This window comes from Lates calcarifer, linkage group LG23, assembly GCF_001640805.2.
Source record: "Lates calcarifer isolate ASB-BC8 linkage group LG23, TLL_Latcal_v3, whole genome shotgun sequence".
NCBI lineage: Eukaryota > Metazoa > Chordata > Actinopteri > Centropomidae > Lates > Lates calcarifer.
Window position 1 is genome coordinate 4,657,276 of NC_066855.1, and position 27,256 is coordinate 4,684,531.

Consider the following 27,256-nt stretch of genomic DNA (forward strand, 5'->3'; position numbering starts at 1 on the left):
ATGCATTTATGACAAAGTGAAAAAGTGACCTATAAGCAGAATTGATTCTGACTGTGCAGCCTCTTGATCCTGAGAAAGAAGTTGTGGATGTAGTAAGCCTTCCTATTTCCATTGAATGGGCACATTTATTTGCATGCATGCAAACAAATCTCTGGCCTGTGCATGTGGTTGATGGTGATTCAGATGTTGAGTTTCTGGTTGCAGATATGTTTGATATGTTTTCATAACTTTTATATGTGGAAATGTTATGGGCACACAGTCATCATTTTGTAAAGGGACATGTCAGCATAGATACAGTAGCGTGTGTTGTCAGGTCAATCTGGCGGTCTTGTTGTAGCCTAATAATGATGGTGAGACCATTTATACTGTAATTCTGTGAGTATAAAGCACATAATGTTTATTGTACATCATGTACACAGAGGTCAGAGGTGTGTACATGCGACGGATCTTCCCGAAACACGTTCCTCACAGAGAAACGGCGAAAAAGCCAATCAGAGACCTTGTTTCATCGCAGGTACCCGGATGTACCCGTGGGGCAATTAGCTACGTCATTGTTCACCGCCGGACACCCGCTGGAAATAAGGAATGGATTTACAACCGCTATTAACGTATTCGTAATAGATTCTAGGTGAGTGTGTTGTTGCTTTTACGATCGAGTGGCACTTTAACCGTGCAGCCGTAATATTTTGGTAGGCTTGAACCGCCAAGATTTGTTATAGTAGCGTTACACCGGTTCTCTGTCATGTCGGAAAGAGCAGCGCAATGAGCATACTCAGCCGCCGGTGTCGAACCCCTCCTTTCTCCTTTCAGCTAGACGTCCCGTTACGCCGGCTTACACATCTCAAATCTAAATTATTTCAAACTGGAAGCAGAAAACTGCTCTTAGACATTTGAAGCAAATGGCTACGTTACTCTCCGCCATGTCAGAAAGCGCCCATCGTGCCGAGCTAGCTAGCAGCGCTAGCATCAATATTGCCGCACGAGCGCCGCCGCACGTAATGTTAGCTGCGTTCGGTAGCTATGTGTTACGTTCGCCGTTTCCATGGTGTTGGTGGCTTCTCGAGCCGCCCGCTCCTCATCAGTCATTCTGTTTCAGTCTTCGACGACAAAGGTGAGCTTTTAATCGGTGCTCCGTCTCCCACAAGAGCAAACAACGGCTTTAATGCGTGTTATATTGAAGTTCAGCGGCGCTGCGTGTTAAAGGCCTAGCTGCCGCCTGTTAGCCAATGTGAGCCAGTCTGCCGGAGCAGGTGGGAGGGAACAGCTGCTGTTGTAAACGTGCTTCCGACCAGGAAATTTCCTCGGTCGGGGTTTTAAACCAGTAACGCTCTCCTTGTGACTTTTGTAAACTAATTTCTATCGTTGGTCTCATAGGTCGGTCGATTTGAACATATTCAAAAGAGGAATGAGCGCCTTGCTAGTGTTTTCTGACGTTTGTTTTGTAGCTGAGGGTAGCCATAAATGGCAGTCACCGAGATCTTAGTGTGTTAGTTTTTCGATACAAGTAGAAGCTGCATAACAAATATGCTATTGTTAATTGATAAGCGCGATAAGTCAGTTAAGGCTGTCTCTAAGACGTAGTGGACTCTTGTTCAGTCATAATATTCAACGCTAGTCATAATAACAACATGCAACCAGGATTCAGTGCTGAGAGATTTAGCTATTTCTGACTGCTTCCACTGAAGGTGGTTTAGTATATAAATAATCTGGTGTGCAACTGGCGGCACTTAGTGCGCTCTCGTAATGTAGGCTACTAGAGAGTTTATTCCAAAAATAATCACATTTAATATTGTTTTTTTGACATTTATTTACTAAGGGTGATAGTACCACATATAAAAATTATAGTGTATTTTACTACACTTTGTTGATAATCTGTGACAAATGCTGATATTTCAACAATATTGTTTCTATTGTTACAACAACAATAGAAATGAAAAATGCTAAACCCTGAGATCTATCTTTGTTTTCTACAGCTCCTTAACTAATATATTTTTGTGTTTCTTCCCCTCACGCAGCAATGAACAATGACCATAGTTGACAGATCTTCAGAAAAGTCTGACCACGAGTCAGTCGGGTGTAAGCGATCCCCCTTCACCAGTGGAGACGTGGGGATGGACGGCAGCTGTTCCAGCAGCTGGGCAGTGGGCCCTACCATGCCCAGTGACTCTCCGAGGCTTAAGGCTCCAGGAGGCTGCCTGGGCCCGACACCTGGAGCTGCCATCTACAACAGTACCCCTTCCTCTGTGGACCGGCCCAAGGAGCAAGGTAGGGGCAGGCAACAGTTGTACATGTATTTGAGACTAATACCAAACACTTTGTTTGGTTTTGTTGCAGATGCAGGTACAAATACTTTCCAAATAACTTTGGATTATGAAGTTGTTGGTTTTATTTAAAAAAAAAAAAAAAAAAAGAAAGGAAAAAAGACCATTTTGCAAGTGTTCATAGTGTTCTGGATGCTGTGATGATGTAATATTTTAAGTGACATACTCTTGCTAGCAGTTTGAGAGCTTTTATCCTGAAATTTAATACAGAAGTAATACAGAGCTGCACTAATGAGGCTAAAAATTTTTGCTATTGTTACTGTATGAGAGTGTGACACAACTGGTTTTGTGGGTGTTGTGTTGCTGCTTCCACTCTACTTTCATTCATCCAGTTACATAACCAAGCCAGTTTTGAATCAAGAGCATGATCAATCATTTGAGCTTGTGACGCATTTGGAGTTTTGATATAGAGAGCAGCAGCCTGACTTGTTTAGCATAAACAAAAGAGAAAGCAAACGCTGTCTTGTCTCTTCTTCTTCAGTTTGTCTTACAGTCTTACTCAGTAGTAAGAATCATATTATATATCTAATCAGTTATAGTTATGACTGTAAGGCCTAGATGTTCCTTTACCATGTGTCAGTTTGTGCCTATATAAGCGATGTAGCATACATACAGAAACTTGTTGATATTCTGGACCAGGCAAATACATCGAGGCTCATTTTAGTAATGATGTCACCTCTGTGTGTCCAGTGATAAGCAGTGGTGACGGCATTGACTTGCCCCAGAAGGTCCTCTTCCCTCCAGAGCGGCTCAACCTGAAGTGGACCCAGGTTCACCGCATTGGTGCAGGCCTGCAGAACATGGGGAACACCTGCTTCCTTAACTCAGCCCTGCAGTGTCTCACCTACACCCCTCCATTTGCCAACTACATGCTGACACGGGAGCACTCTAAAACATGTGAGTTAGTGTTAAGCGTTTCATGGTGTGTCTTTGCACCAAAGTTCTTGTGTAACTGTACAGTCATGCAATATTTATCACATCAGTCTTGGTCATTTTGGCAGTATCTATGAGCTGCTTTCTTTTCTGAATCATATCTTACTCATCAGTGTTTTTGTCCATCTGTGCCTGTTACAGGTCATGAGCCAGGGTTCTGTATGATGTGCACAATGCAAAACCACATCATTCAGGTTTTTGCTAACTCTGGGAATGTCATCAAGCCTATTGGTGTGCTCAATGAGCTGAAAAGTAAGTGACTGTCCATAAAACAAGAGTGTTGAAGTTGTGCCCTGCAAAATACTTACCTAAAATGAATGACAGGAGGCGCTGTGAGGCTGTTTACCTTTTCATTTTGGAGGGAGATTTTCTAGTGGGAGTTAAGTGTTAGAAATCTGCTGCTAAAATCATTGGCTGTATTTACCAAGCTTATCTATCTTCCCACTTTGTGTTTTTCCCACACAGGGATAGCAAAGCACTTCCGCTATGGAAGCCAAGAGGATGCCCATGAGTTCCTGCGGTACACAGTGGATGCTATGCAAAAGTCCTGCTTACCTGGAACCAAGTGAGTTTTATCCTAAGATGTGTACCTTGCAAAAATGGATTACACAATCATATGTCTACTTTGAAAGGTTGTCAGTGATTTTTTTGTTTGTTTACTTTATTACATAGTTATTTATGAAATTAAAACTAAAGTCAGATTCATGATACTAGAAGGCCCTAGGTATTCTGCTGATCTACACATCTTGAGGAGGCCATACAGTATAAATCTTGCATAAGTACTCCATGTACATATACCGAAGTATTTCTTTTTACTGCTGAAATATATGATATCAATGCAGAGCCAAGTAGGTTATGTACACATGAGGCCTACATGTATTTTTAACTAAATGTACAGCAGGGCATGTTTAATAGATACACTGCTGACCATTATGGTTCTCATGGGACCCTTAAAAAGTGATCTTAAGAACCTCAAGTATCAAGTCGATTCTTATTCTCTACTAACAGGTGGCCTCTCAACTAATTACTCTTGCTCTAATTCCTCCCTTTTTCACTCCTGCTCCCTGGCCTGTATTATCTTGTAACCTGTCAGGGCAAAATACCACAAAGTGACTTTTTTTTTATCTGCACCAGTATAGCCAGAAAATATTTGTTTAATGAGGCTGACAGTAAATTATTTCACTACCTTTTTGGTTGTTTTTTTTCCTCATAATATTTATCCCTATGGAAGATTGGACAGGCAAACACAGGCAACCACTTTCATTCATCAAGTATTTGGCGGGTACCTGAGGTCCAGAGGTAAGTTATTAGTCTTAATTCATTTTCTTGATTTGTCTCTTCTACTTGATGTCATGTTTTTCTGTTTTACAGCTTCACTAGGCTAATAACACTGATTTATCTTTTTCAGTTAAATGTTTAAACTGCAAAGCAGTCTCAGATACATTTGATCCTTTTCTGGATATTACTCTGGAAATTAAGGTAAAAAAAAAAAACTAAATTCTTAGTGAGTTGTGAGTCTGATATGTTTCAAATCAATTAATTCAGATTTTGTCAACAATCCTTACAACAAAACCTGACCTCAAAACTGATTTTTCTTTATATTCAGACGGCTCCCAGTGTGTCCAAGGCTCTGGAGCAGTTTGTTAAGCCAGAGCAGCTTGATGGAGAAAACGCCTATAAATGCACCAAGTAAGTTGTTTGACAAAGTAAAGGAGTCTATGAGAAAGAGACAGCATTTTAATTGTTTGTCTATTTATTTTATTTGTTGAATTGTCAACTAACCACTGAACACTTTGTCCCCTGTAGGTGCAAAAAAATGGTCACAGCCTCAAAGAGATTTACCATCCACCGCAGCTCTAACGTGCTCACCCTCTCACTCAAACGCTTTGCAAACTTCAGTGGTGGCAAAATTACAAAGGTACCCCAACAGACATGGACTAACATTCAGCTACAGACAGGACACCTCCACTGTAAAGTGGTGTCAGTATTAAATGCATATTTGACTGTAGTTTGATATTAACCAGCTGTTCTGTGGTCAATAGGATGTGAAATATCCAGAGTACCTGGACCTGCGGCCCTTCATGTCTCAGTCCCAAGGAGAGTCCCAGGTCTATGGGCTGTATGCTGTACTGGTCCACTCTGGATTCAGCTGTCACGCTGGACACTACTTCTGCTATATTAAGGTACTGGCACTGATACAGGTCACTGTTCTAATCTATCAGGATGCTGCACATGTGCATATGCACTTGGCAACAGCACTTGCACATGCACACACATTTATCTCTATAACACTTCATCAACAACTTACTTTAGCAGAGTTGAATGCAGACTTCCTACAAAAGCCTTAATAGATTGAGGTCTTAACTGAGAAATTACAGAGAAAGAAATGTCCAGTTACTAGTTTGAGTGCATACAAAAACTTGAAAAAGTATATGAATGTAATATTACTCTGACAACACATTTATATGTAATGTTTTTGTACTCAGCATTAGAAATCTTTTCAACTTTTATCATATTTAACAGATCCAGTTCAGAAACTGAGAAATGTAAACATTTGAAAATGGAAGTTGAGTGACAGTGATTAATCTATTGTGTCCTACCAACTGTTGTTGTGTCTCACAGGCAAGCAATGGTCAGTGGTATCAGATGAACGACTCCTCTGTGTCTGTCAGTGACATCAGGTCTGTTCTCAACCAGCAGGCCTATGTCCTCTTCTACATCAAGTGAGTAAATCATAAGCATTTCTGTTTGTTGGGTGGATGTAGAATTTAACAGTAATGTATCATGATAACTTTTTATTGTATTGGTACATTGTACGGTGCTCACTTGAATATTCTGGGTAAATTACACATTTACTGTACAAGCTCAGATTCAGTTAAATGTAGCCTTTCTGTGCCTTTCTAAGTCAAATTTAAACTCTGGCATTTCTCCACACTATTTATTTTTTTGTTCATTTGTTTGCTTTTTGAGAAAATATTCTAAAATCTTGGTCGGTTACACATTTTCCTTTGTGCCATCAGGTCCAGTGATGTGAAAAAAGCAGGGGACTACAGTCACATGAGCCATAACCCAGGAATACCTGGTCAGTCATCTCCACGACCGGTGGTGATCCCACGCATCAACACCACCGTCCACCACAACAACATTGGCTTCATAGGTCCACAGCTGCCCCCACACATGAGCAAGGTACTGCCGACATCCAACTATGATAACTTTATTGTCATTTTAAGCATTAAGCCAGTTTTTGGCACTTAAAACATGTTCCTGTGTCCTCCTTGTTTCTTCCTCAGAGCTCTCTCCATGTTAATGGGAATGGATCTCTGAGAGACTATCCCACAAGCTCCAAGCCCAGCACCAGCAGCAGTGTTGTGGGAAAACCTAGCCATGGACTGGCCTCTTCCTCTTCCATCTCCCACTCAATCAGCCGGCCCACAATGATCCCAGACCACGACAAGCGCCAGAAGCTTTCATTCTACATCGGACAAGGCAAACCGAGCCGCCCGTCCTCCTCCTCCTCCTCCTCCTCCTCCTCTTACAGCCAGCCATCCTCTGCCAGCAGCAGCTCCTCCTCCTCCACCTCTTTATCCTCCTCACAGTCTACCTCAGATGTCCACTCAGATGTTCGCTTTGTTCCACGTCAGCTTAACCACGTTAACGGCACGTCTTGCAGCAACGGGGATCACCACACCGGAGGCAATGGAGCATCATTCCTGGTGCCGTACGGCCAAGAGTCCTCAGAGGAATCAGACCAGGAGAACTGTGGTGCTCTGGATAACGGCTGTTTTTCCAAGTCTCACCTTAATGGAAACAACAGAGCAGGAGATGTCTTTGATAAGTCTCCTAAAGCTACAAACGGAGAGGCAGGAGTGCACCATAATGGTAATGGATTAAATGGCTCAGCCTATGGTGTCACTAAATCAGGCCAAAACGGGCACCATTATGGACAACACAAAGTCAATGGACACAACACCTCTGACAAGGTAAATTATGTTTTATGTTTTTGCTATCTCTTTTTAATATGTTGATTCATTGCATTGATAGTAGTTTAAAATGAATTCATTAATGATGTAATATTCCTTCAGATCTCTGGCAGTAATCATGGCAGTTTGTCCTCTGTGGCTACCGTGGCTGCTAATGGAGTAGATGGTGACCATAGCCAGACAAGGTAAGTTAGCCTTCTAACACTGACCAGGATAAAAAGTTAATGCTTTGCCAACCAAATATTAGAAGTTATTAGAAGTTTTTTTTCTTACATTTTTCACACTGCACCCTAAAAGTTTGGTGTCAAAGTTATGTGCTTTGTTTTTCCAGCAGAGAGGCACATAATTCAGCCTCATCGCAGGCCAGTTCTTCTCAGAGCATCCATTCTGCTGCCAGTGAAAGCCAGCACCTCTCCACTCTTCACACAAGGGCTAAAACTGTGTCTGAACCCCCGCCTCAGCATACAGCGTCCTCTGCTGCTAGCACTCCACCTTCAGCTACTGCCACGAAGACCCATCCCGTCGCATCTAGAGAATCTAATTCTTCTTCACATCATGGCAACCCCGCGGCCTTATCCACCCTGCCAGACTGCTCCCAAAGCACCAATGGGGCATCTGCTGCTTCACAGAAGGTTAGCATAAGCGGGGATGAAGCCAAGGATCTACCACAGACCAATGGACCGTCAACAGGGACTGAGGGACGTACAGATGCTAAGGAGCAGCGCCAGTTCAAGCCCAGTTCCAGAGGCAATGAAAGACAATCTTCCAGAGACAGGGAGAGAGACAGACCTCGCTCTGACTGGAGCAGAGACAGGGACAGACACTACAGGGACAGGAGTCAGGAGCGAGAAAGTGACAATGACCGTCATCGGTATAGACGGGACTACCGAGATCACCGCCACCATCACCGCTCGTACAGGGATCGTTTGCCTCCTCACGATCGATACTACAGGGACTGGGACTCTGAGCGTCGCTACGAGCGGACGGTCCACCACCCGAGGGAGCGTGATCGCGACAGGTGCTCTCACCACTACCACCACTACCATCACCACCGATCCAGAGAGGACTGGGACGGTGAGCGGAGGGGACACGGCCATTCCTATCGCGAGGACTCTCACAGTCGCTGGAGGTGGCAGCAGGAGAGTCGAGAATCCCGGGGGGCGAAGGACAAGAGCAACGGCAGAGAGAGGAACTATCATTCTTCAAAAGAGGAGAGTTCCTCACCTGCCAGAATGCCAGAAACATCCTCTAAGTCCAAGGGCACACCCCCTCAGGTCTCCCTCTCCTTATCTGGATCAGCTCCTGACAGGGAGGATCACAAAAGGACTGCCGATAATCTGAGCAAGGACAAAGATGAAAGCCCAGAGGCACGTCACTCTAAAAAACACAAAAAGAGCAAGAAAAAGAAGAAATCAAAGGATAAAGACAGACACCGTGAGAGCAGGTGAGTGATACTATTGATAATTTATCAAATGTTTTATAGATTTCTACTGTGATAGCAGTGAAAAATGCTCACTTTTCAGGTTTCAGCTTCTCAGATGAAAGATTTTTTGCTTTTCTTTGTCACATACCAGTTAACTGTATGTTTTTGGACGATGTCATCTCATGCTCTGATGTTGTAATTACATTTTTTCACTATTTTTTGATGTTTTATTTTGAAATTCCATAGGCTAAATGATTGATCAGCCATAAAAGTAACTGTGAGTTGGAGCCTCACATTATTTGTCTTAAGCTGTTGATGATTAAGAATAATCGTCGTCTTTTCTGTCTTCTCCCAGAAGTTCTGACGGGGATTCAGACAGAGCCGCAGAGATAAAAAAGAAAAAGAAGAAAAAGAGGAGGCAGCGGGACAGCGAGGCTGAGCAGCACAGCCCAGGAGCCGCTCACGACCACAAGAACAGAAGCAGCGAGGAGAGAGAAAGCCGCAAGCGACGTCACCACGACACCAAGGACGCTAAACATGACAATGGTCTTTCGCCAGAAAAGCGACGCCGCGTGGATGACGCTGACGGCAGCAGCAACCATCTACCCCCATCCCATCACACCTCACCCACCAACGGTTCAACTCACCGCCATCTCAACGGATACACAGGTATTACAGGTTTTTCTCTTTCATAGTCACCCCCCAAAGAATCACCACAGTGCTGAGCTTAACGCTGCCATGGAGCACGTCGGTTTAAAGCACTGATCCTGTTTTGCAGGAAACGGTTACAGCCGAACAAACGGTGACTCCCACGGATTCTCCAGCGGCCTGAAACACTGATTCTGTGAGTGGGTGTCCTTTTTAATGATCATCACAGTATGCTCTAGCACACTCCGTGCTGATAAACAGTAGGAACTCGCATAGGCACAAATGTTTGAGCAAACAGATTGCATGAAGGCCTCTTCTTTCTCGTTTCAGACACATCAACACCATTTTAACAACAGCAGAGGAATGACATCAACAACTTTTTGACATGGTGCTTCTTCATTGGGAATATATTGTATTTTTACCACAAGCAAAGTGTTTTAAAATGTTCAGAAATCTTTTTTTAAGACGTTGATTTATTTGCCTGTAATTCTCCTAACTATGGTTTAAAAAATGACTGTCACCTTGTTGAACATTTATGATGAAAAATATTAATATATACTTGTATGAACACAAACAAAGCCTGGAGCTTAAACATCTCAAACTGCTGCTCAGTGGAACTCAGGACTTGAAAACTTGTTAACTTCCATCACGGATTTATCCACCTGCTTCAGATGAGGATGAAACAAAAGGGAACTTGCCGAAGGAAAGGACTGTAAGGCATCACATTGACTGCAAGTTTAAGATGTCACCATATCTACAGAGCTGCAACGTTTTTCTGTTTTTTCTTTGATTCCCACTGGACAAAACAAAGGAGGGAGAAATTCATGACTGAGGCAGATGAGTGCAGTGGTGGGAACAAGGCTTCGCTGACTGATACCTCCACCTAAACCCTGGACAGACTTGAGGACATTTCCCAGCTTTTTTTTTTCTTTTCTTTTGCATTTATTTGTTTCATTTTTTTGCCCTGAAGCCTAAGATTCACTCTACTTTTTCAAGTTTTTCACAAGATCTGAAGATTTTTCTCTACATGATGGCGCTCTCTCCTCACACATTCTTTTTATTTTAAATGTTCAAAAAGAAAAGCATCAAAACTTGTTATCATGGCTGTGGACCATTTGTGTTTGCTTTTTAATGAAAAATACAGTTTGTGTCTTCTAGCATCATAAAAAAAAATACTGTGAATTTAATTTTGAACTGTACTATCAGTTATTTTTATACGTAAAAATCCTGTATCAGGATTATCAGTAGATGTTTTGTTGTTTTGCTTTGTTTTTAGAAAAACTTGTTAATTTTGACCATATTTGTTGGACAGACGTCAATAATGAGTATGGTTTGCTTTGTTTTATTTTTTTTGTTTTTGTTTTTTTTTTCAATTTTAGACAGACGTTGAAAAACTGCTGTTATACCTTTTAGTTTAGCATGTCAGAATTTATACATTGTCTAAGGTAAAAGCCTTAAAATACATTTGTTAATGTCAGAAATTGTAATTTGTTCTCAGTCTTTGACTTTGTTTACAAGCTGTGTGAAATGAATGAAAAATGCTGATTGAGATGAATGACGAGTTGCCAGGTGTTTCTGGAAAAAGCTCCTGTCTGCCTTTAAATTATGTAGAATAGATTGATTGTATTCGAGCCTCTTGTTCCACTACAGTTAAATTATAATGTGGATACAGTCAGTGAGGATGGAAACTCTTCCTGTATTCAGGTTTTGTTAAAAACACTTTTCTAGCTGTTAGGGTGAGCTCACTATAATTTATTCACAACACTTTTTTTCCCCCATGTTTGAAATAACCAAAGACTCGGTATGTTTGGTGAGTCGAGCTTCTCTCACTAAATTCACACAAGAACTGTTCTCTGATCAAGATGTTATTTTTATTCATCAAAGTATTCAGGAGCAATTTTTCCAAACTGAGATCAAACCATGTTTAAACCTAGTAAGGAAAGTTTTGGCTGTGGGTTGGTTTGATCGGGGGGAGGGAGGGAGGGGACAACAGTCCTCAGATTCCAGTCAGTGTTCACATGATTGGAGTTCACCTTTTCAAGGGTGTTTTGAACCCGCATATGTCGGATGCTATCTCAGCATAGTGAGTTTTTCTTTCATATCACATCATCATGTATTATCTGATTCTCAGTAATAACACAGTGTGAGGAGGTTTCACTGCTCTGCACAAGGTCCCTCTTCCACTATTGTAAACTGTTAGCTGTTGAACTAAAAAGGTGAACGGGTATAGGCTATGGCCATTGTGATTTACATGCTACATAACCACAACAAAGAACAAAAAAAAAAAAAAAACAGTATGTACATTATATACTATACATGCATAATGTAAGTCGGGGGGGCTGCCTCTTTTGTTAAACAATAAGAAAATAAATACAAAAGAAATGAACTTGATTACAGAGGTGGATCTTCAATCCATAACAGTACAGAACTAATATACTGTATGACTCACTGTAGCTTTTTAAAACTGGCCTCTTTAAAGGGTCGTTCCACTAATATATGTTTGATATTACTCCCCAAACTCTTCTGCTTCTTTGTTTTCGAAGAGAAAACACAGGGGTGATTTTGTAAATGCAAAAAGAATATGAGCCGAGGTTTCACTTTCTTGATTAAATCAGTGTGTTTGCATATACAGATACAGTCACTTGAGGGCTAACAATCAGACCAGCTGATTTTAAAAGCTTGAGACTTCCTAGAGCAAGAGGATACTATAAAAGATTGTTGGTGTTGGCAGCCGTCGGAGGACATGTGAGGTGAAGATAATAAAATGTCGACTGGTATCTGGGAGTCTTGCCGGCAGAGAGCAGATAACCGACCAGGCGAGCCGGGCCTGGATGAAAGGAATGCCATTTGATCAGGGCGATTCAGGTTTCAGATCCTCACTATGCATTTCTAGTGCTGTAGATTTAATTCCTTGTGTGTCCAGCAGAGGGCAATATGATTCCAGTCATGGCTGTTCCTCAAGTAAACTGTAGTCCTCATCCTGGTGTCCATTCACATCCAGCTTGGTAAAGACTTCTCCAGTTCCTCCTTCTCCATTTCACATTAGTGTTCAAAGTGTGCACGTTGACATCAGCTCAGAGCTGAGGTGCAGACAAACTTGATCCATTTCAGTCTCACAAACTCCGACCTACATCTGCCACTTGTCCTCCTCCCCTGAAATAGCAAATAGGAGCTCTTCATGACCCCTGTAACACACACACGCACACACACATACAAGGACTCTGCTGCTGGTCACAGAAACAGTGGTGATGCAGATGCGGTTGAACGTGGGCGGTCATCATTTCTTATTTGCTATCCTCCGCTTCCTGGTGGCCAGCATGTCGTAGAAAGGATCCCTGCTGATGCTCGCTCTGTGGAGAGAGGACAGGAAGAAGCACGTCTATTGTTAGAGAAAACACCATTACACATGATCAGTTTGTGACGTTCAGAGCATCCTGTGATTATTTTAGGATGAGATTCAGTAATTTACTAACTTGACCTTAATCTGTCTTGTCTCAGTCAGTGCATCTTACCCAGAATACATCATGTCTTGTGTCTTTTCTGCATTCTGGTGGGTTCAGAAAGACAAACCCATTTTCTGATCAACACCAAAACCTGACTTGGACAGTGATTTGTTGACACTGGGTTAGGGTTAAGGTTAGGGTGGAAACCTGCTCTTCACTCAAACTCCACTTGCTGTGCTATAAATATCTCAACATCTCATCATTTATGTTATCCACAGGAAAAAAAAACGACACACTGAACAACAGACTCCACCAGTAACGCATGAAAGGTTTTATCAGTTAGCCTTATTTAAGGCTTTCTGGAGGAGAAAGCAGTCAGTCAAAGTGTTCACAGCAAAGTGCAACAACACTTGTATAATGGGTTTCTGCCTCTATTGATTCACCGGATAAGGTTTCTGATATTTCCATGTAACTATGACTATTCTTGTTAGCTCTCACTGCATATTTTAAGGGGACTGCAACCACAACAGTGTGCTTACTAATGGAAACCTCTGCTCACCACAAAACTCTTCTTTTTTCAAATGTGACAAACAAGGTGAAGCAGGAAAACTGTGGCCTCAAAGTGAATCACCCACAGCTGCTCTCAACAGCAAACCATCATTTTAGGGTGGAGTTTTCCTTTAATGCTGTGATCCATTAGCTTTTTCCATTTTTACCACAGCCACTCTGGCATATTATCAACTTTTAAGCTGATGTGCTAAACTTAGCAAACGACTGCCTGTTTACACGTCTGGCAGATATGGAGCAACAATCACACACACTTTGAATTGTGTTTCAGGCCACCTAATGAATGTTAAGTCCCATATTAACTCTTCTTTTACTGTGTTTTTAATTATCTGACTCCTTAGAGGCTAATTGCTCCACCTAGCTAGCTGCTAACTTTGTCCGCCATTTTGTGTTGGGCTTGTAGCATACAGCGGGTCAGACCTTTTTCTGCTAAAAACCACCTGCCTTCTCTGCGAAAACAACCCAAAACAGTAAAGTCATGGGCTTTAAGACCAAAACAATGAGCTGAAAGAAGCTAAAACACTTCACAGCGCTAAAAGAGGTGCCAAGCCAGGTGATAATTATGTGAGTTAATTAACTACAAGCAACACCTGTCACATTACACAGTAGTTTGATACATTGTTATTCTAAAATTCAACCATAGCCATGTTAAGTTGTCGTTAGTGTGTGTTAACGCAGCTCTATAGTCTTTTCTCACATCCTGCTGTGTTGTCAGTGTCACAAACTAAAGATGGGAATAACGCTGAGTAATCTGCAGCCTTCCCAGCAGCAGGGCAGTGGACGCGCTGAGATGGCCAGTGTCTGTGTACGCAAAAGAGTCACCACAAGTGCAATTTCCACCCATGCAGATGAGTCAGGTGTGTGTGAATGTGCTGACCACAGGACAGTCTGCCGCCACCGCAGCAGCTGAGTCAAGTGAGAGTGTGGTGGAAGCAGCGCGGCTCTGTTTTGCTGAGTCCAACCTGCAATCTTTATCATTCCAACAACAACAGGAAGAGCCTTCACCATACAACATGCAACTAGACTCAAACACCAAGAGACAACCATCCTGAATCACACTAGTGCTTTTACACTAAGAGCACTCTGAGGCCTGTAACAGGAGTGTGAAACCTGTGATAGAGGCAGTGAGTCATCTGAAGGTCAACCGACACAAACCAAGAAAAATTAGCACCTCTCTCCTCTTCCCAATCGCTTTAACTGTACACTAAGCAGCCTCACCCGAACAAGATTCCAGTAACTTAGCTGAAAATCCCATCACTCTCATTTAATTGATACACATCTGTCAATGTTAAGTGGTTTTTTAATATCATTAGAGCATGGAAGGACGGTGTAATATGATTTTTTTGCTCTGATATTGATCACATTTGCCAGTGAAGCTGCAGCCGAGTGGATGGTAACCAACGAGCTGATCAATTACCCACTGGGTCCAATTTACTGGCTGCACCTCCACTCTGCTCACTGGTTAACGAGGCAGCGTTTGGATATGACAAAGCGGGTGTAAAGCCTGCCAACACACTTCTGAGAGCGCATAGTGGCTGAGTAGGTGTGTGTGCACATGTGTGTGTTTGTCTTTGCTGAGCGCTAATCAAAGGGAAGTGAACTTATCCAGCAGAGCAGAAATCACCTCTGAGTGTTATCTGTGTGGAAGTGTGAGAAACAGAGTCACATTTAGTCACCAGTGTGTGTGTGTGTGTGTGTGTGTGTGTGTGTGTGTGTGTGCTGGTCTGCACATCTATGATTAAGCTCACAGCTCCATGTATATATGTGTGTGTGTTGGTTTCTCACAGTCAAGGTCAGATGTGAGAAAGTCCCACATGGGAGCAGGCTCGGTGTTGGCTAAGTGCCCTCTCAGTGTAAATGGATCCACACTAACGCGCCGCCTCTTACTTGATGGATTTGATCCACTCCTCCTTCTCCTCTGGCGTGGGGGCCGATATCCTGTACACGACATGGTTGCCCTCGACGACCCGCCCGTCCGCCTCGGTCTTGCAGGCCTTGATCACCTGACCTTTGTGGTTGGGGTTGTAGAGCTCAAAGCAGTTCTGGGAAGAGATCAGGAGGCAAACGACTGATGCGCATGGTGACAAAAATAACATCTCTGAGAAAAAATGATTTTTTTGTTGTCTGTGTGTTGTCAGTGCCTGGAGTTGCTCCTTACAGGTTTCCTGGGCTCGTCCACCTCCCTGATACTGAGGTTCTCCAGAGGAATAATCCCACGAGGCTCTTTATCCTGGAGACAAACAAGTACAAAGGCAGCATTCAGCGTCAACACATGACTCATTCAGAACGTACACGTCTCTTCACACATCAAAGATGAGAACCAGAACAAGTGTGCAACGAGGACACAATGACATCTACTGGATAACTATTCTTCATTATTCAAAGAAATTATGATTTACATCAGCTACAAGTCAGGAAATAAAAATATTAAAGGATAAACATGTAGCAGCTTTAATGCCCTGCAGCAACACTAAGTATTCTGACTGTTATCTGTACGTTATATTGAGCCTGACAGCATCGATGTCAAAAAAAAATCCAAGGTGGTGATTAAAGCACACTGGAGGTTTTTATTCATCCTGGTCATGTAGGGGACAGCACCCGAGGGAGACGTAACCGATACACTCTCCATCCTCCAGCGAACTGCCATTGTGTCTGCAGGGCCAGATGTGAAGTGTGTGTGTGTGTGTGTTGGGGGGGGGACCTTGAGGAACAGACCCCATGTCCTGCTTGTTATCTTCCTTCTAATGAGGGGGCACAGCGGGGTGAGGAAATGCTCGAGGCCAGCTGCTCACAGCTGGCTGTGTGCAAGCCTTTTTGAGTGTGTGCCACACTACAGTGTGTGTGTGTTTGGAGGGCGTGGGGTGGGACTCTCAGAATTAGGGACGCTGGGTTGCTGGGGTGAGGAGTGGGGTGACTCTCGCAGCAGGTTGGGGGAGGCACTTGGCTTAGAGCCTAGAGGGGGCCAGATGTGTGCCATGGACTTTGCAGATGTTTCCCATGATGCCTCATGTTAAGTGCTGGAGTGTGGTTCATTTAGGTCAAAGGGGCTACATCTGTTAAAGAGCAGAGCTGGAAGGCAAAGACCTTTGCCTCTGTCTTAAACTCCTGTGAGTGTGTGTGTGTGTGTGTGTGTGTGTGTGTGTGTGTATGTTAAAGTGCATGAGAGAGACACTGATTACAGTGTGTCAGGTTTTTTTTGTTAGTTTGTTTCTACTTAACAAACTAAGGATTATTTCAACATTTTGAGAGATTCCCTTATTCGTATTTTGGCTAAGCGTTAGCTGAGACACCATCCTCATATCTGTATGCTAAATATCAAGCTACAGCCAGCAGCTAGTTATCTTAGCCTAGCATGAAGACTGGAAACGCACAAAACTGTACAAAAATCCAACAAAAAATGAGTGTAAAAGCAACAACTCTTGGTTTTAATGGTGGTAATGTGTCAGACAATGTTTTGAGTTTTGTCATCACCGTGACTTTGCCAGGGAACTGGTGGGAAACTAGTAGTTTAATAGTTTAGGGTTATATATAGAAATATAACCCTATGTTTTTATACTTCAGTTTTGAATAGATTAAACAAATAAGATATAACATTTTAATTTGAAATCTTCAGAGGCACTGGTGAGAATATAAAGCTCTGGGCACAACTAGGCTAGCAGTTTCCCTTGGTTCCTAGTTTTTGTGCTAAGCTAAGCTAAAAGCCTCCTGACGACAGCTTCATATTCAGTATACAAACATGAAAATGGCATCAATCCTCTCATCTAATGCTTTACAATAATGCCAAACTATTCCTATAAAATCTTGCCCAACACAAGTACCAAGATTAAGTTTCAAAATAGCTGTCATCTGCATATGTTACAATGAGTAAACACAAGTGTCCACTTACTGTTGTGTATTCAAAGTAGTAGAGGCAGTTGTCGGTCAGAATGAACCACCTTCTCTTCCACGTCTTCACCCGGCCGCCTGCAGAGAGAAACACACAACATTTGATTTGAAACCGAAGAGGTGACAGTGTTTGTGCATGTAAAGGCTAACCTGCAGGAGACCTCAGCTCCACGTGCCACATCTGGTTCTGATCATCATCTCTCTGTATTATTAGGCTCAATCAGAGGCTGGATACTCCCTCCACCAACCGCTCCCAGTCCCCAGAGAGCGATGCCTGAGGGCTCTGCAGGCAAGCGTAAGGGTGGAGGTGGAGGGGGGTGGGCTTGTGAAAATAGTTGAACCCAGTGTTACCTTCCAGGAGCAATCCCAGACATGTAAACACCACATACAGAGTATGTATCGACAACTAAAGCAGGAGTGCATTCAGCTGTGGTGGCCTGTGAGAGTGATGGATTTATACGAGCTTGACTTGAGAGCAGCGTCTGCTGATACTTTAAAAATAGAAAACAATGTCAGAAAAATATAATGAATCACAATTTTTCCACAGAGGATTCAGTCTTGGAATGGGTGATCTCAAAAGTTCAAGTCAAACACAGCCTGAGCCGATCATTACACAAGTAAACATCTGAACGTAGGGATAATCTAAGGAGATTTCCTTCTGAGAGCAAAACCTTTCCATCTGCCTTGACCATCAGATAAAAGTGGATTACTGGGATTACTGGATTTTCTGTTTATTACACCATCGGTGACGCAATGAGCGATTCACCTATGTAATCAAAAAAAACATAATGTGGCTGATGTCAATGTACAGTCTGCAATATGTGCACTATAATAACATGTTTGCTGACTCTACAAAACAAGCAAAAAGCAGCTGTTACTGATGTAATCAATATGTAATGTTCGCCTGACCCAGATTTTCATTCTATACTGCTAGCTAGACTAAAATCCAACGTCTAAGGTGTATTATTTATGAGCAATATTTTCTTTATGATGCAGCCACTGCATTCTACACACTGAACTGGAATCAGCATGTAAAATATAGCCTTCTTTCATCAGGTAAATACAGTAAATATGTTATTCTGCTACAGTCAACCATGAGGCAGTCTGGAGACTTTTTTTAATCCCTCTTAGCAAAATGTTTAATTTCATCCTTAAAACCTGACATCTATTATGATTTTTACTACAGGAATGAATGTTTCTAATGTAGATTTTCCACCCAGTTGTTTGTTTAGGATCACTCTGGAGAGGGAGTGCAAATGAATGTGGGAAGTTTCAAAACTCTGCACAAATGTGAGGGAGTACAAAGTCTCACATTTGTCTATTTTTATAATTAGCATTATTGAATCAGATAAAAATGTTTCCCATGAGTGTACTTTAGATCAAAATGTTATTTGTTGAATAAATATGAGGTTCTCACAGGCATAATAGCTGCAGCATTTTACACTGACTGGCCAGACATTCCAATATAAATGTTGATTAGATGTTTTTTTTTTTTTCTATTGAGGAGAAGAAGTGTCTATATCTGTCTCCGTCTCAGAGTACAAGCTTGGCTCAATTCTTCTTACAACATGAACAGATGACTAACAGTGTCTTTTTGACCCCTCCACTGGCTCATTCTGGGATATATTCTGCAGACATCTAAATGACTGAGTTTTATTATCATGCTGGATGATGATGGATTCAGGCACAGCAGCAGGCTCAGTCTTGGTTAACAGTGTAGGTGTTATGAGAGCTTATGGAGCTTCACAGTCTCATGGCAGTACAGCTGTATGTCATATTGAAAATCTTCCCATCATTATGCAGGGAGCTAAATTAGTGTGGAATTCACTAATGGGAAAAACTGAATCTAAAATGATCTGGCAAGTGCAGCTAGTGGAATAGAGGGAGGGATCCGTGAAGCAGCAGCAGGAGGTATGGAGGCCTGTGGGGCAGGAACAGAGGGACGAAAACAGAAAAAGGGAAAGGGTCTCCTTTACTTCACTGCACGACCAGTCACACAGCGGTACGTACGCACTCCCACAGCGCAGTTTCAAGCAGCCCATTCACTAAAGCTCGAGCATGACTGCATGTTTCTGACAGAGCTGGACAGGAGCTGTATGACGCGCAGGGCAGTCTCTAACGGTACAAAGCATGGGGTGACCTGTTCAGCTGACCCCTGGGAACCTGTTTCAGGGAATCTACAAGGAAGGAAAAGTCATTTTCCTCAGAGCAATGCATGTTGCCATTACATGTAGAAAACTCAAGCTTGCAGCAGTTTAGTCTTGAGGAATTTGATTTAGTCCGTTGGTTGACTTGCTAATGGCTTTAAGGCTTGTTGTTATATAAATAAAAAAAAGAATGACACATAGAAAATATGCTTTTAGGTTTTCTTGCCGAGAATTAGCTGAAAAGGTAGATACCATTCTCATGTCAACGTTACAGCCTACAGTAAGTCAGCATAGCACAGCAAAAAGACTGGAAACAGGGAGAAGCAGCATGTGTGAATCTGTGAATTTTATAGGTGCTAACAGTGCTAACAGATGGACACAGCCAGGCTGGCTGTTTCTACATTCCTCGTCTTTGTGCTAAGCTAAGCTAACTGGCTCCTAGTCATCTTCTCAGATAACTCTCAGTAACAAAGCAAATAAGGGTATTTGCCACAATATCAAACCCCTAAAACTAGTAGAGGTTTAGTTCCAGTGTAGATAATGAATTTAAAGTTCACATTAATTTTTGGTTTTTAAATAAGTGACTTAAATAAACTAGAGAACACACCTGATCACTAGTGATTGTGATCTACCATTACATAGGCTTTTCATTTTATCTGCAAAAAAGCACTTGTGACCATAACAGTTTATTTGCACATTTGTGTGCACCAACAGAGATGAGCCCTCAGCGTCATCCAGCCTCCTCTGGAGCCACAAGAGAAATGCAGGCAGTCCCCATGCAGAATGAGAGAGATCACTGACCTCTGACTCGCCTAGCTCGAATGAGATAACCCATCACTTCACAATGCCATAACTTATTTGTCCACAAACAGCTCTGATTCAACAAGCCAATTAGATGAGGCGGCTAGCATGTTCAAGGGCCCAGTGTGCTAAGGAGATAATGGCAGCCAATGCCAGTATGAGGCCACTCTGCGATGAACCGGGGTGGATGAAGGAGGAAGGAGTGTTACCTACCTCCTAATACAGAGATTTAAGAAGGAACAGCCATCACAGAACAGAATGAAAGAGCAAAACACAGGGCGACAGGGTGAAAGATTAGAGAGGGAACGAGGAACAAAAAACACACAGAGGGATTTGAAAAAGACTGCAAGCACAAAAATCACCATGACAGGAAGACGGAGGGAGAGAGAGAGAGACAGAGAGAAGTTGAAACCACAAAAAGGAGCAATACGAGACAATACAAAGAGGAAAGGTCATGAGATGAAGGACGAGGAGAGAAAAGACAGAGGCGGTTGCGTTACAGATCTCCTAGCAACCTCATCTGGCGCCATCTTGAAGGTGGACAGTGTTCTGGGCAGAAATTGGTTCTGGCATAGGCAGAAATCAAGAGCTGACTACTCAACGCCACAAGTCTGGCGAGGCAGACGGTTTCCAAATATTCCTGTTTGTGGCACAGTTAATGAATGGATTTATAGCTTGATTAGAGTCAGTTCTATCAGTTCTACTGAATGACTTGGTAGCTAGCTAATGAGCCAGCATCCTTCCATTTAATTTAGCTGAAACTAACGTATTCTAAGTTAAGTGATTCAATCAGCTGTTTGTTGTTGCCCAAGAGCTATCAACCTCCAACATGGCTACCTGAAAGCCCATTGTAAACAAGTCACACACACACACACACACGCACACAACAACAACAACAAACACCACAAACAAACACACTGCACCAGAGAGATGAAGGGCACTGCTCATCAAATGGAGGTTGAGGCTCTCCTGACTTAAATCAACATAATCAAGGTCACTATTATGACTCTGAATGCACGTACCAAGCTTTAGGAGCCAGCCTTCTCTGTCGGGGTTGAAGAATGTGTGTGTCAGATCATTCCCATCATCCTCTGGGATTTTGAAGGGCTCGTTTTTGATGCTGTCGTAAAGATTCTGCAGACAGGGGAGGGAAAGCATTAATTGCAAAGCATTAAAGGGGGAAACACTGGAAATAAAGCCTCATTCGTACGGCGTAGGTGTGACAGAAACCGTCACAGAGATCAGTCATCACACACCAACACACACACGCACACTCATTATAGACAAATCCTCACCCTGAGAAGCTCCTCTGGCAGATCTCCTCCTTCATTAATGCCTCTGTTCATGGAGATAAAGCGCTCCACAGGGGGCTTGTCTCTGACGTTTGGGTTATGTAGGCTGGTGTTCAGCATGATGATAGCAAACGACAGCACGTAGCAGGTATCTGAGAGCAAGAGGAAGGGAAATAAATGGGTTACAAAAGTGTATGTCCTGCCACAGAGACCCCATTTACACCTGGTATTAGTACAACACCTGTATCTGAATATATCTTCAGATGGCACAAAATATGCAGACGATGAAAAAGGCTCCACACCAACATCAAAAATAGGACACATTAACCACAGCCACATAGTTAGTCACTGTATTATTGGATGAATTACAGTCCAGATTAACATAACATGTTTGATTTTTTGCACTGTGTGGTGTAACATTTTCAGGTTTGAGTACATATAACGAGATGTCATCAGCATATAGTGATAAATCTGTGTTCATTATAACATCTTTTTCCAGTTCTTTTAAAACATACAGCCATTGTCATATTGCTTCTATATTATATTGTTTATAGTTTATTCTCTCTGTTTTACTAGTACATCTTCTGTGTGTGTGTGTGTGCATGTGTGTGTATGCGTGTGTGAAGGGTGGGGGTGCAGGGCTGTAGTCTCTCTACTGTGTGTTAATGTTCAGACTCACACGGGCCAGTGACTGCGTGTAAATGAATCATTCATTCCACTCTGTCTGTCTCCTCACACTGACACACTTTGGTCCTGGCTGTCCTGCGCTGCTTATTGTCTGCCTGCTAACACACATTCTTTATTGAGAAAAAAAAAAAAAAAAAAAGAGGAGCTTGCACACAGCATGTACTATGGGCAAGAGGTGCTGGCAACTACATCTGTACTGAATGTGAGTGTATTCAAGGAGCTGATGATCGTGATGAAGCACTGATGGAAACGGGTTGCTGATAATTAAAGATCTGTGATCATTTCATGTTTTTTATGGGCTCAGTTTGCAGATGCTGCCACACACATGGTTCCTGAGCCGATGCTTCACCCTGCACCCACACCAAACTGTCACACACACACAGACACAAACATGTGTGCCTGCCCATGTGCAGATTTTGAATGAGGCATTACTGGGACCACTGAGGAAAGGAAGCAGACTTTATTTATAAAACCTGAAAGCCTGATTCTGGTGTGGAAACAGTGACGAGGCTCTGAAAAATATCATGTCTTGTCATTTTGGCAACTTTTCTGATGGATGTATTGAATCTAATATTTCTACAATAAGCTAAAAATAACAGCCCTATCTATAACTTAACCACCATACAACCTAACATGTTATTTCATAGCATCAACCAGTTTCCTAAGTAGGTAACTTAAAATGTGGAGCATCTCTTCGCCTCCATGGCAGCACACACCCTCAACAATCTTGTACACACAATAAAACCTCTTTAATTATTTACTGACTGTTGTAGCTGTAGGCTTTGTTTATCACAAGACGTGTATCACTCAGCCAGGTTGAGTCGTCCTGAATAATGGATGTCCCTTGTTTGTTGCTGGTTGTTTACTCTGAACTCATCTGCTGCAGTGAACTGGAAACTGTAATCTGGTTAATCCTCATTGAACCTTAGTTACAGTAACTCTTAGGGTTTAATGATTGAAATGCATTAAAAAAAAACAGGCCATCGCTCAGTGAATCCTATTATAGACCCTCAGGCTGTATGTCTGTTGGCATGTTAGGTTGGACTGTCTGTCAGGGCACTGACTTTGTCCAGCACATTGGATTTCACACATTGCTCATATGACAAGCTCAAACCCAGTTTACACCAGTGATTCCCAACCAGGGTACGTACCACAGGTACTTGTGGAAAGACAAAAAAGAAACAGTTGAGTAAAATCTATTTTTTAAGTTTAAAATCTATTTTAAATGAACACATTGGTGTTGATGAAGGGCTGCTGTGGCCCTGTGGACAGAGGACTGGGAAAGACTGGTTTACACCTCAGTAACTTGCTGTGTCTCTGACCTGTTGACTGGAAGACTCCAGGGTTGCACTGGCAGTACCGTGAGGCAAACGCCTCCATCATCCGGTCGATCTTCTGGGCTTCACCTGGCAAACGGAAACTCCACAAGAACTGCCTACAGCAGAGAAGAAGGGGGGGTTATTTGTAATGGCACATGACGTCACTGCTGTAGATATTATATTTGGGTTAATCTGCTGACCGTAGCGCTTGGACGAGGTTGAGGTCTGCAAACTCATGCAGCTCCACAAAAGCCTGCAGCACCTTAATGTTGAAATCATCCCTGGTGGAGGAAAAAAATGAGAAAATCAGATTTCCAACATTGTTTTACCTCTAGCCATTTCTTTTTTCTTCCCAAAGAAAATAAGAGTATCACGGGTACCTCTGAACACAATGTGAACCCAGAGGACAGGGTGGAGGAAAAACATATTTCCTCCATGAAAACATTTCTCAACCTGAATTCCTTTTTCTCAGCATTCCTGTCATGTTTGTGGCCTTATTCATACCGGACGCTGAGCAGGTCTGGAAGCAATTTAAACAGCTGGCCAATGCTGAATGTTTCTCCACCCTGAGGGGGGGAACGGTGCGCTTGACTGACAAAAAACAGCTAGAACCAAACCAACAGAGGTTCCTTTTTTTTTTTCGTTTGACCATCAAAGGGGCTTCAGAGGAAGAATCAAAAGCTGATCTCAGGCTGTGGTCACCGCTTCTCTGATCATGTTTGTTGTACATCAGGGTCTGTGAGTCTGTATCGTCTTTGTATTGTGTAATGTTCAAATGAAACCAGGAATTTTCAGAAAGGTTGAGGGGAGTACAGAGAGATCTGGCTTTCAAGAAACAAACAACAAACTTGCATAGCAATAACAGTCTTGGAGGGTGAACTGGGGGATTTTCCAGTGTTTATGACTATGTTGTACCCTCTGCTCTTGTCTGCAGCCTAATAAAACAAATCCAGTCCTATGAGGCTTATACAGGTTATTGCTATTGGTAAAGTTATTGCAAAGAAACTTGGATGTGGCCTGCTCTTTGTAAAGGTGAAATAAAAATCATACATGCACATGTGCATGTCCCAGTGTGAAAACAGTGAGTGTAGTGAATAGGACAAACAAAGCTGACTTATACAGGAGCAGGAATAAAAAAGGGAAGCCAGGCAAAAACTGCTCGCACAATTTAAGAGTCAATCACCCACTCAGCCTGCAACCATCTCCTGCTATCTATCCTCCTTCTAGCTATTTTTCCCTTCCACTGCCCCCTCCCTGCCCCCTATCTCCCTCTCTGCTCTGCATGTAACGATAGGTTCCTGCTTCTTGCATAAGCTCAATTAGTGATAATTACTGAGTGTGAACCCTCAGCTTGTGTTTAGTGTGATTTCCACTGGGTAGGTGGCCTCTTTGATGCTGCTCCATGAATAAAGCCTATTGCCAGTGAGAGGAGTCCCCAGAGGCACACACCCCCCTCCCCACACACACACCCCTCCCCAGCCTTCATTCAGGTCTCATTCAGTGTGTGTGCTTCATTGTTTCAGCTACTGTCTGACTACACTTGCTCACTGATGCACAATCAGCACCTGTGCTTAAGTTAATACAGACTGAAGTTAATGTGTTAATTTTCTACATGGATTAAAGGGCAAAGAGAGTGCATCTACTATGATCCCATCAGTTTTTAAAATAATGTACAGCCTCTTTAAAAAGACCAAAACCACAAATTTGGCATTTAACCAAGATCCTTTTTGTAAGACCAATTTTTTTTAAAATACAACAGCTTATTTTTATCTTAACTTTAATACTGGATTTGTGGCCAAAACAAAGTCATTAAATCACCTTCAAAGTGACAGCTGTAGGTGGTACATGATTTCTTGTATTTCCTATGCATTTGTTTGTTGGGAAGTATATTTGTGGTTAGCTCTTGTTTTCAGGAGCTTGCAAAGTGCAGACATAACAAGTAATGCCACCAAAGATGACACATAATAAACATGCCAGTGTCATGGTGAGCGTATCGGCAGTCTTGATCAATCAATCGGCCAGGTCAAGATTATGTTTGAGATGATTTATAATAAGGTGCTACATGTGTTGGACTATAAAACAAAGCATCATCACTGCTGCCAGATACACATACAGTACATACAGTTCATACTGTAAAAGACCTGAAGTACAGTATCACACTGGATGGATGATGAGGAGCAAAATGGAGTTGGTGCTATATACGTAAAAATAGCACCGACTAATACTTAAAAGAACCTTATCTTAAGTAAATGTGCAGTTGATGATTTCTTAGCTTCATTTAATTAGCAGAGCCTTTTATGCTCTAAACCTCTGATGTTCATTCACTTTCAGCTCCTCTTTCCCAGGCTCTGATTCAGTGTATTGTGTTCCTCATATAGTATGTTGTAACTATCTAATCTCACCTTCAGATAACACCATCCATCTCAATAGTCTTAGACAGTCACTGCGTTACAGCTGCAGGACTTCCCTTCTTCTTCATTACCCAGCAGTCTGGTCCAGAGATCTGAGGAGCTGGACGGCCCTTTTATTACCAGTTATAAGTCCACATGGGTGGACTATGACAAGACACCCGCACTGCCTCAAAGATTCATGTTAGGAGAGGGGGTCAATCATGTTCTCCCTCTTTAATCAATAAATCCCGCTCATAATTTCCCTCTCTAATCACAGAGGGGGTATAAATCGTGTGTGAGGAGGGCTTTCTCCCCGCGGCCTGATTGATGCTCTGTCTTACCGCTCGCCTAAGTAGTCTCCGATGACAGTCTTGTTGAGACCCTCGCCCTTGTAGAGGAACTGGGCAATGTCTTCGGGAGTGTGCTGAAGAAGGTCGTTTTCCAGCAGGAACTGGATACCCTGGAGACAAAAGGGGAGAAAACAGGTTGGCTGTCCGTCTCAATCGAGGGCTGATGATGGAAAATGACAGCGTTTTATTGCTGAGAATGGATTCATTTCATTTCAAGGCTACAGGGGAACTGGAGGCTGTCATGGTTTACGATGAAGACATGGGGCTGACAAGAGGCTGAAAAATAAAAATAGCGCAGAAGCGTACCTTCTTTGGATCCATGTTGAATTTCTTCCTACCCATGGCGATCTGTTTGTTTCTCTGGGATGTTTTACTGAGACACAAAAACATAAACGTAGAGATTTAATTAGGTGAGTCCACATTCTCACCCTAAACAACACAGAAAATACCAGATTGTGAAGCGCCCCGAATGTCAAACAAAACAATTATACTATATTTATAGTCACGACTGAGGAGATTATTTCCTGCCACATCTGCTTTACTCGTTATATGCTTGTATGTTCATGCTTGAATCTGATCAGAAAAACATATGCACACAGAGACAAAGTCAACAAGACAACCCCCACTGTGCACAGACCTGAAATGTGTGTGTGTGTGTGTGTGTGTGTGTGTGTGTGTGTGTGTGTGTGTGTAATGCAGGTGTGTGATTAAGTGACAGATGAGAAGACAAAGCAGAATGACCTTAGTGACAAACAGCACACACTGTGAACACACCTGACTGATTTATACTGTCACATATGCTGCATATTGACTGTCACTGTTTGCTTTATGTAGCTCTTTGTGCAGCCAGACCCTTACATGCTTCTGAATATATCATAGACTGGAATGACGCTGTTCACATTGGAGTGATAAGTCAAATTTATCTGTACAAACAACCAGCTTGGCCTGGTTGATGTGACAACCTCTCTACCATAGATAGTCACATCCTGTACATGTGTATCTACTTTATTCATATCCAACCTACAGACCTATCATTCAAAACAGGACGCACCTTTATAATCTAACTGTCC

At 42.5% G+C, this 27,256-nt stretch overlaps 2 protein-coding genes across 6 annotated transcripts in view; one reads left to right on the forward strand and one right to left on the reverse strand.

Annotated features, from left to right (window-relative positions):
• Positions 1-45: 45 nt before the first annotated feature.
• usp42 (ubiquitin specific peptidase 42) lies at positions 46-10,860 on the forward strand. Of its 5 annotated transcripts, none has more exons than XM_018672459.2 (18): positions 46-628; positions 2,016-2,265; positions 3,012-3,218; positions 3,396-3,506; positions 3,720-3,819; positions 4,486-4,553; positions 4,663-4,733; positions 4,861-4,943; positions 5,061-5,172; positions 5,297-5,437; positions 5,877-5,977; positions 6,275-6,440; positions 6,545-7,234; positions 7,337-7,419; positions 7,566-8,678; positions 9,013-9,326; positions 9,436-9,501; positions 9,636-10,860. In XM_018672459.2, exons 2-17 carry the CDS (start codon positions 2,025-2,027, stop codon positions 9,495-9,497), a joined length of 3,663 nt encoding a protein of 1,220 aa, XP_018527975.1. In that variant the 5' UTR covers positions 46-628; positions 2,016-2,024; the 3' UTR covers positions 9,498-9,501; positions 9,636-10,860. The 5 variants fall into 5 exon arrangements, with proteins under 5 accessions (XP_018527975.1, XP_018527978.1, XP_018527977.1 ...); XM_018672462.2 differs by having other exon boundaries at positions 9,016-9,326; XM_018672461.2 differs by having other exon boundaries at positions 7,569-8,678.
• A 294-nt stretch (positions 10,861-11,154) lies between these two features.
• Positions 11,155-27,256, reverse strand: part of LOC108880771 (cytohesin-3) — a 29,108-nt gene continuing 13,006 nt past the window's right edge. The window contains exons 4-13 of the mRNA XM_018672473.2: positions 26,493-26,559; positions 26,178-26,296; positions 23,647-23,727; positions 23,450-23,562; positions 21,444-21,592; positions 21,171-21,282; positions 17,202-17,278; positions 15,474-15,545; positions 15,203-15,357; positions 11,155-12,655 (exon numbers count right to left, since the gene is read on the reverse strand). Of these exons, the coding sequence (XP_018527989.1) occupies positions 12,583-12,655; positions 15,203-15,357; positions 15,474-15,545; positions 17,202-17,278; positions 21,171-21,282; positions 21,444-21,592; positions 23,450-23,562; positions 23,647-23,727; positions 26,178-26,296; positions 26,493-26,559 (1,018 nt within the window). The 3' untranslated portion in view covers positions 11,155-12,582. The remainder of the gene's footprint in view (positions 12,656-15,202; positions 15,358-15,473; positions 15,546-17,201; positions 17,279-21,170; positions 21,283-21,443; positions 21,593-23,449; positions 23,563-23,646; positions 23,728-26,177; positions 26,297-26,492; positions 26,560-27,256) is intronic.

What these genes read in the sequence shown, in the direction of transcription:
- usp42 (XM_018672459.2), top strand. Translation starts at nt 2,025, where the DNA reads ATGACCATAGTTGACAGATCTTCAGAAAAGTCTGACCACGAGTCAGTC. An exon ending in TATGTCCTCTTCTACATCAA is followed by an intron (nt 5,978 to 6,274) that starts GTGAGTAAATCA and finishes TTGTGCCATCAG; the next exon opens with GTCCAGTGATGTGAAAAAAG. An exon ending in TGCCCCCACACATGAGCAAG is followed by an intron (nt 6,441 to 6,544) that starts GTACTGCCGACA and finishes TTTCTTCCTCAG; the next exon opens with AGCTCTCTCCATGTTAATGG.